The 13,052-nt window shown below is 36.5% G+C and overlaps 1 protein-coding gene across 5 annotated transcripts in view; it reads left to right on the forward strand.

Annotated features, from left to right (window-relative positions):
- The window catches only part of RAPGEF6 (Rap guanine nucleotide exchange factor 6), a 257,480-nt gene that overhangs the window by 160,274 nt on the left and 84,154 nt on the right, over positions 1–13,052 (forward strand). For all 5 annotated transcript variants that reach the window (XM_049872961.1, XM_049872938.1, XM_049872947.1 and 2 more), the window contains 7 exons: positions 1,160–1,337; positions 3,408–3,544; positions 5,613–5,771; positions 6,386–6,538; positions 9,965–10,129; positions 10,385–10,492; positions 12,573–12,776. In XM_049872961.1, the coding sequence (XP_049728918.1) occupies positions 1,160–1,337; positions 3,408–3,544; positions 5,613–5,771; positions 6,386–6,538; positions 9,965–10,129; positions 10,385–10,492; positions 12,573–12,776 (1,104 nt within the window). The remainder of the gene's footprint in view (positions 1–1,159; positions 1,338–3,407; positions 3,545–5,612; positions 5,772–6,385; positions 6,539–9,964; positions 10,130–10,384; positions 10,493–12,572; positions 12,777–13,052) is intronic.

Consider the following 13,052-nt stretch of genomic DNA (forward strand, 5'->3'; position numbering starts at 1 on the left):
GATATTCCCATCTGTTGCTTAACTATGTGTTTTCTTTTATATCCTTGAGAACTTATTTTATAATAGCTGTTGAAAGTTCTTGTCTTCTAATTCATCATTTCTGAATATCTTCCTATTTATTGATATTTCTCCTGGTTATGGGTCAGATTTCCCTGCTTCTTCACATGTCTAGTATTTATTTTATGCTGGACATTAAGGACCTGGTTTGCCTTTGTTTAGTCAAGGATTTAGACTTTGGTCTCTACATAGCTCTTTTTCTTCATTCTTCCTTTTTTAAAGGAAAAAGTCCTTTGTAATTTCCTAGCATATTTTTGGCCAGTCTTTCTTAATTTTTAGTCTTAATTCTTACTGTGTCATCTTATCCTTTTTGTATACTCAACATTTTAACTCCTTAATATTTTCTCTTAATTTTATTCATTTTTTTAAATTTTTCCCCTACTTTGAACAAAGTACAAGTATAAGAAGGCAATTGTGGGGATAGTGTTTAAGCGGTAGAGTTTTTGTTAAGGTTGAGGAAAATTTTGGAGATAGATAGTGGTGAATGTAATTACTGTCACTGAATTGTACATGCAAAAATGGTAGAAGTGTCTTGTTACACGTTTCACCACAATAAATTTTTTTAAAAAAAAAGGAAGTTGTAAGGATAGACTGTATTCTTTCCTTAGCAGTTTGCTTTGAAAGTTTCCTAAAATAGTCCTTATAGTAGTTACCTTCTTCTGTTCCCAACCGTGATCTCCATTCTCCCTAAAGATCCATGTTTTTCTTAAATGTCTTCCAATCTCGTGCAGATGATAAGTGTAACTGAATTGGAACGATGAACCTGTATTTTGGACAGAAAGAAACCTTTTATAAATAAATATAATTTCGTTGTATTTTTGATACAGCATACAACATAGCCTAATTCTTTGTAATATTTGTTAAGGAGAGGTAAACAAAAAAAAAACCACACCCGTTGCCACCAAGCCAATTCCAACTCATGGCAACCCAGTAAGTGTCAGAGTAGAACTTTACCTCATAGAGTTTTCGTGGCTATGACCTTTCAGAAGCAGATCGCCAGGCCTTTTTTCTGAGGAGCCTCTAGGTGGGTTCATTTTAATTCAGACTGGACACACAGCTGTTAATAGCATGAAATGATGAGTGATCAAATTTCTTTCTGTAGGCTACAGAGAGTGAAGTAGGAGATGTAGATTTGACACGTCTTCCAGAAGGACCTGTTGATTCTGAGGATGAAGAAGAGGAAGATGAAGAGATTGATCGAACAGATCCATTGCAGGGGCGAGATCTTGTTCGAGAGTGTCTTGAAAAAGAACCTGCAGACAAAACTGATGATGACATTGGTAAGAAATACATCTGTTCACAATAAGAATTTTATAGCTTAATTTATATATTAGTTACGTATTGCTGCGTAACAAATTATCCCAAAATTTAGTGGCTTAAACAGCAAACATTCAGTATCTTGCAGTTTCTGTGGGTCAGAAATTTATGAGTGGATTAGCCAGGTAGTTGTGTCTTGGGGTGTCTCATGAGATTGTAGTTAGAATATGAGCAGGAGCTGCAGTCATCTGTGACTGGGCTGGAGGGTTTACTTCCAAGATTGCTGTTTACCTGACTTTTGGCACAAGATCTCAGTTCCTTGCCATGTGGGTCTCTCCATAGGCTACCTAAGTGTCCTTACAACATGGCAGTTGACTACCCCTAAAGCAAGTAATCTAAGAGAGAAAAAGGCAGATGACACAGTGTCTTAGGATCTAGCCTCAGGAGTAACATATAATCACTTCTGCTATTGTTATGTCTTACAGAACAGCCTTGATACATTACAGGAGGTGACTACATGAGACCATGAATATTAAGAGATAGAAATCATTGGGGGCCACCTTAGAAGCTAGCTGCCACAGTCTATAAAACAAAGCTTTGATTGCATTAAATTGATTTTTCCCTCCATATTCATAAGACATTTGAAGTGGAGTACAGCAGTATCCAATCTCTATGAAGTAGCTTTTTTTACTTGAAATTATGACAAAATTATATTTTTATTACCCTATCCTGAACATATATTTTTTAATTTTTGTTGAAGACTTTATAAATTTTCCTTTACACAGTTTCTCATAGAACTAATTACTGTACTTTGGTTGGGATGTTGAATGATGATAAGAATGGTAATACATTCTTTAAGGAACAAAGGTTACTGAGTATCATTGTATATTGCTGTGATGCTATTAAGATTTTATCCTGGATTCCCATATATAATAGTCATATTACCATTATTCAAATTAGAAGATGCTGTTATTAGTAACAGTGGTTATTTACGTGAGTAAATATCTATACATTTAAACATTTCTTGCCATTCTAAAGATTGTAGTTAAGAAACCTGAAATTTAGACTGTTTGTAAAGATTGTGTAGACAGAAACGGAAAGTACGTTTTAATGATAAAGAATTGTGTACTAGGCTATTTTCACAGAGCTTTTAAAAAATTGAAATATAATTAGCTCCCAATTATGGGTAGATAGCACCTTAGACTCATCTGTTTCCGTCCATGGCTGACATATAGTGGTGCAGTGGTTACAGCTCTTCGCTGCTAACCAAAAGTTTGGTAGTTTGAACCCAGTAGCCACTCAACAGGAGAAAGATGTGGCACTCTACTCCCACAGATTTAGTACCTTGGAAACCTTGTGGGAGAGTTGTACTCTGTCCTGTGGAGTCACCATGAGTTGGAATCAACTCAAAAGCAGTTTGATTGTTTTTTTTTTAGATCCATATATTTACCTTTATTACTTACGTATGTACTCCTGGGAATGACCTGTGGTAAACCAAAACCAAACCCAGTGTCACTGAGTCGATTCTGACTCACAGCGACCCTGTGGTAGGCACCCATAAATACTTGCTGGATAAATTAAAAAGGGTTACCTTGTAGTTGCTTTGAAAAATCTTGAGGTCTAATTCATGTTTGTTTCCCTAATTTAATTACTTACTGGCTGACATTTATTGATAGGATCTTTTTTTTTTTTTTTTTAACTGTAGCCCAATAAGAACTAGACTAAAAGGCTTTTTTACTAATCTGTTAAATCAAAGACCATTTGAGCTTAACCACCATGGAGTAACATTTCAGGCTAGGGAAACTAGATAAGCCCTTCACCCTTATCAGAGTAGTTCCTTGGTTCTCTTTGGAGGTTATGGAATTCTGATAACTTCCATTATACCCATATTTGTATGTCAGTTTGAATATGTGTATAAACCATATAACTAATTTTTTTAAATCACCTGTCATATTGCACTAGTTTCTCTGCAGTAGTAGCATACATTCTTAAGTTGCTTAGGAAATTAGGTATTGAATTCTAAGTCTTATTATAGCATTAAAGTATATATATCCCTTGGTTATCCTTATACTAGAATTTCTTTTTTCTTATAGAACAATTACTGGAGTTTATGCATCAGCTCCCTGCTTTTGCAAACATGACCATGTCTGTGAGGAGAGAACTTTGCTCAGTGATGATCTTTGAAGTGGTAGAGCAGGCTGGAGCTATTATTCTTGAAGATGGGGAAGAGGTAGGTTAGCAAATAAATGTTACACATTCTCTAATATGGAAACTAATTTTAGAGTACTTTACTTTCCAGAAACTTGCATAAACCCTGACTTTTGAAATTTGTACAATTTTTTAAATGAATGCTGAGTTTGGAGTAGTTAGCATATCTGAAGAGATAAAGTTTTTTGTTTCATTTGCTTTGCCTTAATTTTGATTTTCTAACAATGGACCTTACACAGAATAGGTGCTCAATTAATAATATTGAACCCAATTTATTTTTACTTCTCAAAATAGGTTGTAAGAGGGTTTATTATTAATTCTTACTGTATTTGTGTGTTTATATCATTTGCATTGTTTAAAATGTTTATCAAGTATTTACTCACTCACCGTATTCCCTTTATATATTACACATTAAAAAAAAGAAAAAGAATGAGGAAATTATATTGGAACCAGTGCCTCCTAGTGGACTGCTGCCAGTTGAGGCATTAACGTGACAGTTCATTCAAAAATGTTTGGGTGTCACCTTGTGGATAGGTGGAGGGAGAATGCAGAGGGGTTGAAAAGTATTACTGATGTTAGGGAATTTTCAGTGTATTTGTTATCAAATTGGTAAAGATTAGAAATATTTGATGAAAGTTCTTTGAGGGCAAGGACGTTGCCTCACATTTTGTTTTTTAATACCTTCTTGCCACATCCTAGAAAACATCTGACACATAGGATATGCTCAAAAAAATGTTTTTGATAAACAAATGTACACACATTAATTTTTTTTTAAGGCAGGATAGTCTAAATATTTCAACAATACAAAATAATATATACATGAGAGAGAAACAAACCAAACTTATTTTGTTTACACAAATTTTTGTTTTCTCATGATTTTCCACAGTTCTGTCAGCCAAAATTTATTGACTACTTTGTGCTGGCTACTGTTGTAGGTACAAGGAAGGATACAGTGGTGAAAGAAAGCAGCCAGTCTCGGGCCTCAAGTAGCTTATGTAATCCACAAGGCCCAAGATATGAGTGTATTTTATGTTTGTATTAACAAAAAAAAAAAAAAGGAGCCTTGGTGGCACAGTGATTAAAGCACTTGGCTGTTAACCAGAGGTTGAAGGTTTGAACCCACTAGCTGCTCCATGGGGGAAAGATGTAGCAGTCTGATTCTGTAAAGATTTACAGCCTTGGAAACCCTATGGGGTACTTCTGCTCTGTCCTGTAGGATTGCCGTGAGTTGGAATTGACTCAACAGTAGTGACTTTTTTGGGGCGGGGGGAGGGAGAGTTTATTAACAAAAAAATGCACTTAAAAAAAAAATGTTTCTTATTGCCACTGCTTTCCCTTTAGAACTGACAATAAAGATCTCCCTTAAATCACATAAAACAGCTGTTCTAAGTTTAAGCTAATAAAAGGAGTTGGATACTAAAGGAGAATAAGTGACCTTTCATTGATACACAAACACCCAAAACCAAACCCATTGCTGTCGAGTCAGTTTGACTCATAGTGACCCTATAGGACAGAGTAGAACTGCCCCATAGGCTCTCCAAGGAGTAGCTGGTAAAGCCAAATTGCCAGCCTTTTGGTTAGCAGCTGAGCTCTTAACCACTGTGCCACCAGGGCTCCACTGATAGCACAGTAGACCTTTAAAATATACCTTCACGTAAATGGAAGCAGTGTTTTCTTAGCATTAGGCGAGATTTTGAATGTTTTGTTTTGTTAGATATGCCTTAGAATCAGGCTTTTACTGGCCTTTCTGAATTAATCATTAGCTACTCCTTTTTTCTTTTCTTTTTTTTGAGTGCTGCTGTGTGCCAGGCACTCTTCTAAGCATTTAATATGTATTAACTCGTTTAATTAACACCCTAGTTCTTATACCCATTTTAGCTGTAAGGAAACTGAGGCCCAGAGTGTAAAATAAGCTTTAGTGGGTTGCACAGACAAGCCATATTATGTTAGTGACAGAGTATTTAGTAATATCAAATCTTCCTTTTTTTTTTTTTTTTATAATTATACAAGCAATATATAGGTAGGTCCTTTTTCAAAGTTAATATATAGCTTTTTAAAAAGATTCTTTAAACCTTTGTTTTTCTCTCTAGCTTGACTCGTGGTATGTTATTTTAAATGGCACTGTAGAAATCAGTCATCCAGATGGAAAAATTGAAAATCTCTTTATGGGAAATAGTTTTGGAATTACTCCCACTCTGGATAAGCAGTACATGCATGGTGTTGTCAGGACTAAAGTAGATGATTGTCAGGTAAGCTTATTTCTTGGTAGTCAAGTACTTTTGTTTGTTCGTTAATTAAAAATGGCCAAGCCTGTTTTTTCTTCCTTAAAATAAAATAGCTTTATTTGAAGATTAAGAGTTTCAGAAGCTCTCAGTTAATAAAGGAAATTAGATGTTATTTCCACCACAAATATTTTTGTAATTGAGCAAACTATATCTGGTAGAGAGATACATGTATAAAAGAGAATATGCCAAAAAGACGTTGGTTTGTTACATTTCTATCTGCTAGCCAGCTCGGTCTTTTTTTTTTTTTTAAATAAATAAATAAAGGAAAGAAATAGGAACTTCTGGTTTGTTTGTTTCTAACTTACTCCTGCTTCGTGTTTTCTTTGCATAGTGTCAGTTTTGAGAGAAGTAGATGTTCACTTCTCCTTTTACAGCAGAATTTAAAACGGATTTGACTTCTTTGCTGTCTTTCTGTATGAATTACTTATTTCATCTCTTTTTTTTGTTAAGGACCAAAGGGATCGAATGAAAAAGAACTGATGCCACTTGATTTCTTACCTTTGTGCTCTGACTTGGTGCATAGTGATATATTTATGTACTACAGGTTCATTAATTGTCCCCATGTTATTCTTGGACAGTTTGTCTGCATAGCCCAGCAGGATTATTGGAGAATTTTAAATCATGTGGAAAAAAATACTCATAAAGTTGAAGAAGAGGGAGAGATTGTTATGGTGCATGAGCACCGAGAACTAGACCGGAGCGGAACCAGGAAAGGACACATTGTAATCAAGGTGGGTGGTTTTCACTTATCTAGTCACTGATAGAGTAAAGTTTTCATCTTACTTAAAAGACTTTGAATCACTTTTTGAGTAGTGTAAGACAATTCACATAAATGTGTTGGCTCATTTTCCTTTTTTTAGTTGGTTCTTATATATTTTAATGATGAAAGGTAACATTGCCATTTAATATCAGTATGGGTAGGATATTATTTTAGACTATACTGGTCAAGATTTTCCTTCTCAAATTTATTTTATGATCCATTGATAACTGGAGTTAATTTCATTGAAGCTAGCAATGTTTTGAAACAATGGAAAATGCAAGGGCTGGCCATAAGGCATACTGAATACTAGGTGAAGATGCCCAGTGCTTACTGAATGGATCTCTGTAGCGTTGAAATAGGATTGGCTTCTCTGAACCTTACTTTCTTCATCTGAAAATGAGAATGATAAAACAAGGTTTTATAAGGGCTACCCATTGTTGTCAAGTCAATTCTGACTCATAGTGACCCTATAGGACAGAGTAGAGGGTTTCCAAAGAGTGGCTGGTGGATTTGAACTGCCAGATGCTTTTGGTTAACAGCCAGATGCTTAACAACTGCGTCACCAGGGCCCCACAGAGTAAAACTGTCCCATGGGGTTTCTAAGGAGCAGCTGGGGGATTCGACCTTTTACAGCTATAGCTCTTAACCACTGCACTGCCAGGGCCTCTTGTAAGGGCTAAGTGAGGGAAATCAAAGCCTTAGCATGTTGCAGAGTCTGAGTATTAATCCCCATCTGGTTTTTCCTTCTCTAACTCCCTCCTCTTCCTCCACTGCCTTTCTTCCCTCTTGTCTCTTTAAAATCCTCTAGATGTAAAATAAGCCAATTACAGTTGAAAGAGAGGAAATGGATGCATGACTATTTCCCTTTTCAAGCTTGTCTTGATTGCAAAATAATAAAAATGTCATTGTTAATTACAAATGCAGCAGTTTATTTAATAATATGAAGAGATAAGAGATAATCTGAGCCTGATGGCCAGTCTGTTCATCTTCAGCAGGAGTCAGGCTGTTTTCTCAAAGCTGTCTCTTTCTTTTCCTAAGCTGATGAGTGCAAGCTTTGTAGAAAAGATGAGCATGTGGATGGACTGCCATAGCCTAATGTATATACTTTGTCAGTTTAACTTATTTTATATTTTTATGGAGGCTTATGCTTTTTAATAGTTTATTACTTACAGAAAAGTTGCAGTAATAGTACAGAGAGCTCCCTTACCCAGATTCCCCAACCGTTAACATTTCACTGCATTTGCTCCATTATCATCACTCTTTTTCTGAGCCATTTGAAGGCAAGCTGCAGACATGATACCTCATCACTCCTAAATATTCCAGTGTGTGTTGTCTGAAAACAAGAACGTGCTCCTTCATAATTACCATAGAACTCATCAAGTTAGGAAGTGAATACAGATAAAACAATACCATTCAGCCCACATACCCTATTTAGATTTCACCAGCAGCGTCTCTTTTTCCTTTCTGGCCCAGGATCTCATCCAGGAACACGAGCTACATTTAGTTGTCATGTCACTTCACTCTATTCCAGTCTAGAACAGTTTCTCAATCTTCCAGTGTTATCCCTATTCTCAGTAGTTTTAAAGAATATAGACCTTATATTCTGTAGGATGACCCTTAACTTGGATCGGCCAGTGTTTCCTCATGACTAGAATCAAATAATCCTTTCCTGGCAGGAATTTCACAGAAATGAGTTCATACCAGTACTTCCAATTTCAATCCTATACCACAGAGTTTTTTTTTTTTAATCTTTTTCTTTCCTTGTTTGTAAATGCCTTCTCTAACAACGACTCTCTTTATGCTCAGTATATTTATTTGTTCATGGTAACCAATCTGTACCATGCCAGCCATCTCTTCCACCTGCCACATCTAAATACCACCCCCCTTCCAGTATACCATGTTTCTGGATGCTAGTCTTGGCAGGAACTCCGCTTCAGTGATTTAGCCAGTCAGAATAAATGTCCTCTCTTCAAGATGTTGATCAGTTCCCAGCTCTGACTTAACTGTAGTTCATCTAAGAACCAGATTTAAGCAACCCCAAACTATGATTGACCTGAATGATGTGCCCAATTTGGTATTCTTAGGTTTAAAGTCTTTTGGAGGGTGGTAAATGAATGAATAGGAATGACCATGGTCCTGTTGACCCTTAAGTAGATGATATGAAGAGCCGTGTTTCTAACTTTCTCCTAGAGAAATAATATTCACATGATTTAGCAACAGATACCTTTAAAAAAAACTCTTAGATAAAAACACTGTTAGTTTTTACCATACAGTTACTCTGAATAATGAGATTGTTTGGGTGAATACAACAAGTTGAAATTTGGGATTATGGACAACATACTGTGGACTGCCAAAAGAACTAACAAATCTGCGTTAGAAGAAGTACAGCCAGAACGCTCTTTAGAAGCAAGATGGTGAGACTGCGTCTCACATGCTTTGGACATGTGATCAGGAAGAATCAGTCCCTGGAGAAGGATATCATGCTTGGTAAAGTAGACAGTCAGCGAAAAAGAGGAAGATCCTCAATGAAATGGATTGACAAATTGGCTGCAACAATGGCTCAAGTATAACAACAATTGTGAGGATGGTGCAGGACCATGGACAGTGTTTCATTCTGTTGTACATAGGGTCTCTATGAGTTGGAACCAACTCAGTGGCACTCAACAACAAGAAGAGAGTTAACATCTGGTTTGTTTATATTTTTTTTGTGTACCCACTTTTGAAAATTTGGCTCAGAAGCTCAAAGAGGTACAGTGGGAAGATATTTACATAACTTTTCATATGTTGGAGATGGGCAAGCAGTTAAAACTCTGAATTAATGTAAAAATTAGAACTTCTGGTTCTTCTCAAGATGGTGAGCTAGCATGAAGAAGTTGTAAAAGAGAAAACCTCTATTCTAAGAGCTAGCAACAACAGTGAAACAGGTTATCTTGAACTGGTGTGTGGTTCCTACAGCCTGAGGCAGAAAAGAGTTTGAGGTGGATTGAATTGGAAGTGATCTTTCTTTTTTTTTTTTAAACTCTTGCCCTTTTCCTTCTTTTGCCCTTGGACAGTCATTACATGTCCCCCCACTGCAGCAGAAGTGGTAGCAGCAATCCACATTAAGGGTAATATCAGTAAAGTTCTTAGTGTGATGAGATGCCAATGAAAACAGCTGAGTAACTGCTATTGGATATTTATTCCTCTGCCTTTCATCTCTCCAAACCTTTGGGTGGTGGTGGATTTCAGTTTAGGGAGACTACCTTGTCCCAGGGTTAAGAGTTTAAAGGTGAAACTCTAGTTTGGGAGGTTTAGACAACTCTAATTTGAGGAGTGGCTACAAAGTGGAGTAATCAAGACGAGTTCTTTGGTTGCTGAGCTGTTTATTTCCTAATCCTTTCTGTCCTTGGATTTTTAGGCAACACCTGAGCGTCTCATCATGCATTTAATAGAAGAACATTCTATTGTGGACCCAACTTATATTGAAGACTTCCTATTAACTTATAGGACATTTCTTGAAAGTCCTTTGGATGTTGGGATCAAACTGTTGGAATGGTTTAAAATTGACAGCTTAAGGGATAAGGTTGGTTTTATAAATATAAAGGGCGCAAAAGTGTTTTTTAAGCTTTAAATTTTATTCATAAAACCTTTTGCAGTTGGTAAATTCAATGTTTATTTTTATAACATGATTCAGTTCATTAAAGAATTACTATAGATTTATATCCGTAGCCATAAAGCTCAGATCCCTCCCTCCCAGTTTTGGGCATGCTTTTGGAATCTAATTTTACAGAAGGAATGCCTCTCATAATCATACGCCGTTTCCTCCGTGTTTCCACAGGTGACACGAATCATACTATTATGGGTAAATAATCATTTTAATGATTTTGAAGGTGATCCTGCTATGACTCGATTTCTGGAAGAATTTGAAAAAAATCTGGAAGATACAGTAAGGCTCAAAAGAATTTTTTTTTCTTCAGTATCAGGGCCTCCTTCCAAGAACATCAACTCAGAACAGCTTTCATCTCCTATGTCCTGAACTTCTATCCTGAGAACTTGCAAAACTGTATTCTAGACCTTCACTCATCCTCTGCCACCCCAACCCAAACAAAAACCTGAAGTCGTGCTTTTTCCTGACTCTCCTGTTTCTGTCATTCTTTTAGTCAGACAGTCTTATTAACCCTTGTGTTGTACTTGGATCCCTCTTACACTTTTGCATGAATTCCCTGGCCAAGATGTCTGGTCAGTTGCTGAAGTCACCTGGGTCACTGATTAGGCATACATGTATTTTCTCATGTTATCTCTCAAATGCTTCCTCGGAGTCTGCTAGCTGATCTTAATTCTAGTCTTTTTTTCCTTCTATCTAGTCCATTATGTATGGCCAAAAGATTGTTTTTAAACCACAAACGTGATGAGTATTATTTTCTTTGTCAGTAAATCTTACTGCCTACCAAAGTAATACCTCACCTATACATTCAGATCCCTTACCTACCTTTTCAGCATTTTTCCTGTACACCCTAGATTGAAGCCAAACCAGACTATTTTATACTCTGCCAGTTCTGCCTCTTCGACCAAGGTGTTCTCTCAAGCTGTCATTCTCTTCACCCAGTTCTGCTATTTGAAATGCTATGCAGTCTTCAAGGCATATTTTACATTTGAGATCTACAGTAAGACTTTTTACATCTCCTTTCTGTACATGATTTCATCTGTTCTTAATATACAGCTCCTAAGATAACTCTCTCAAGGTCCTCTTAACATCCAAAATAACTATTCATGAGTCCTTTTAAATTCTCCTTGCCAGATATGAAACTTAGAGCTGCTACTGGGTTGTCTGCTCCAAGCAACTTCAAATTTTAGGAAGTCGTTAAATAGCGATGCAGCATAGCGGTTTAAGAGGGCAGCTGTGGAGTCTGATTGCCTGAATTAAGATCTGATCTCCACCACTCACTAGATACATGAGCTTGGACAAGTTGCCTAATGTTTTTGTGCCTCAGTTGTCTTATTTATACAGTGGAGATAGTAGTCCCTAGTTCATTAACAGTTGTTATGAAGATTATAATGAACATAATATAGAACTTGACACGACAAATGCTCAAGAATTGTAGTTAGTACTCATAAAGTATAGGTAGGTTAAGTTGAATGAGGAGAGAAAAATCTAGATTTGATTCCTTTTTCCTTATGCCTAGGTCCTGTAGCCTTCTCAGCAACACATCTCCTCTGTGCAAAATGGGGAGAATGAACAGGGACTGGGGAACTTGATAAAGAGGTCATAGTGGTTCACCACCAGGTTTGATGCCTCCAGTGCTGGCTGTGTAGATATTTAAAGAGCTAATGGGATGTGGACATTGCCTTCTAGTCATGGGATTGTTTTTCAGTAATCACTCAGTCATTAAGTATTTATTGAATTCTATTTTATGCTCCAAGGTGTTGGATGGATCAAAGGAAGTTTAAGACTTAGTCCCTGCCCTGAAAAAACTTTAGCTTCTTGTTATGAACGTGAGATATACACCTATTATATTATTTGAGAATAATTGAATATTAAACTGATATTAGAACCTGAAAGTTAAAACATTACTGAGTTTAAGGAAGACCTAAAATAATGAAGCCTCTCTTGGAAGAGGTGGAGATTTGCATGTTTCTTTGTGTGTTAGAGAGTATTTGGAAAGGTAATTCAAGAGGTTCAAAGTTTTGAATTAAAGTTTAAAAAAATTCTTAACAGCTAAGAGAAATGCAAGATAGGAGTTGAGTGTGCCTTAGGAAGGTTTATTAAATGAGAAATAATTTTTTGTCATCCCTCAGTACTGAGGTATCATTTGAAATCTTTTTTAACTTGTAATTATCTAGAAGTCTTTAAAAATCATATTATCAAGTCTTATTCTTGGCCCAGTTTTACATTACCCCAGCTTATTTACTCTGTGCTCTTTACATTTTCAAATATGACACTGATTCTAATAATTCTAGGTGCTAAAAAGAGCCTATAGGAATAGATACATACATTTTTATATGTTTTTACCATTTCTACTTTACAGAGAATGAATGGTCATCTCCGGTTATTGAATATTGCCTGTGCTGCAAAGGCAAAGTGGAGACAAGTTGTGCTGCAGAAGGTTTCCCGGGAGTCCCCTCTGCATTTCAGCCTTAATGGAGGAAGTGAGAAGGGATTTGGTATTTTTGTGGAGGGAGTAGAACCTGGTAGCAAAGCTGCAGATGCAGGATTGAAACGTGGTGATCAGGCAAGTATATTACCAACTACTTTAGATAAAAGCCTTCCTGTAAGTAATAAGTCTTACACACCCTATCCTCACTTACCAACATAATTAGGTTCCAAAGACCAGGTCATTATGCAAAATCAGTGTTACACAAAAATGGAGGCTGACCATATCAGATCACAAAATGGAAGACAACTATATCATTACATAACTTCCAAATTACATCATTTCATAACTGCCAGACCACTGAGAATCATGTCCCAGCCAAGTCAACACATAACCATCACAGCCAGTGTTACT

This window comes from Elephas maximus, chromosome 2 (genome assembly GCF_024166365.1).
Source record: "Elephas maximus indicus isolate mEleMax1 chromosome 2, mEleMax1 primary haplotype, whole genome shotgun sequence".
NCBI classification, from domain to species: domain Eukaryota; kingdom Metazoa; phylum Chordata; class Mammalia; order Proboscidea; family Elephantidae; genus Elephas; species Elephas maximus.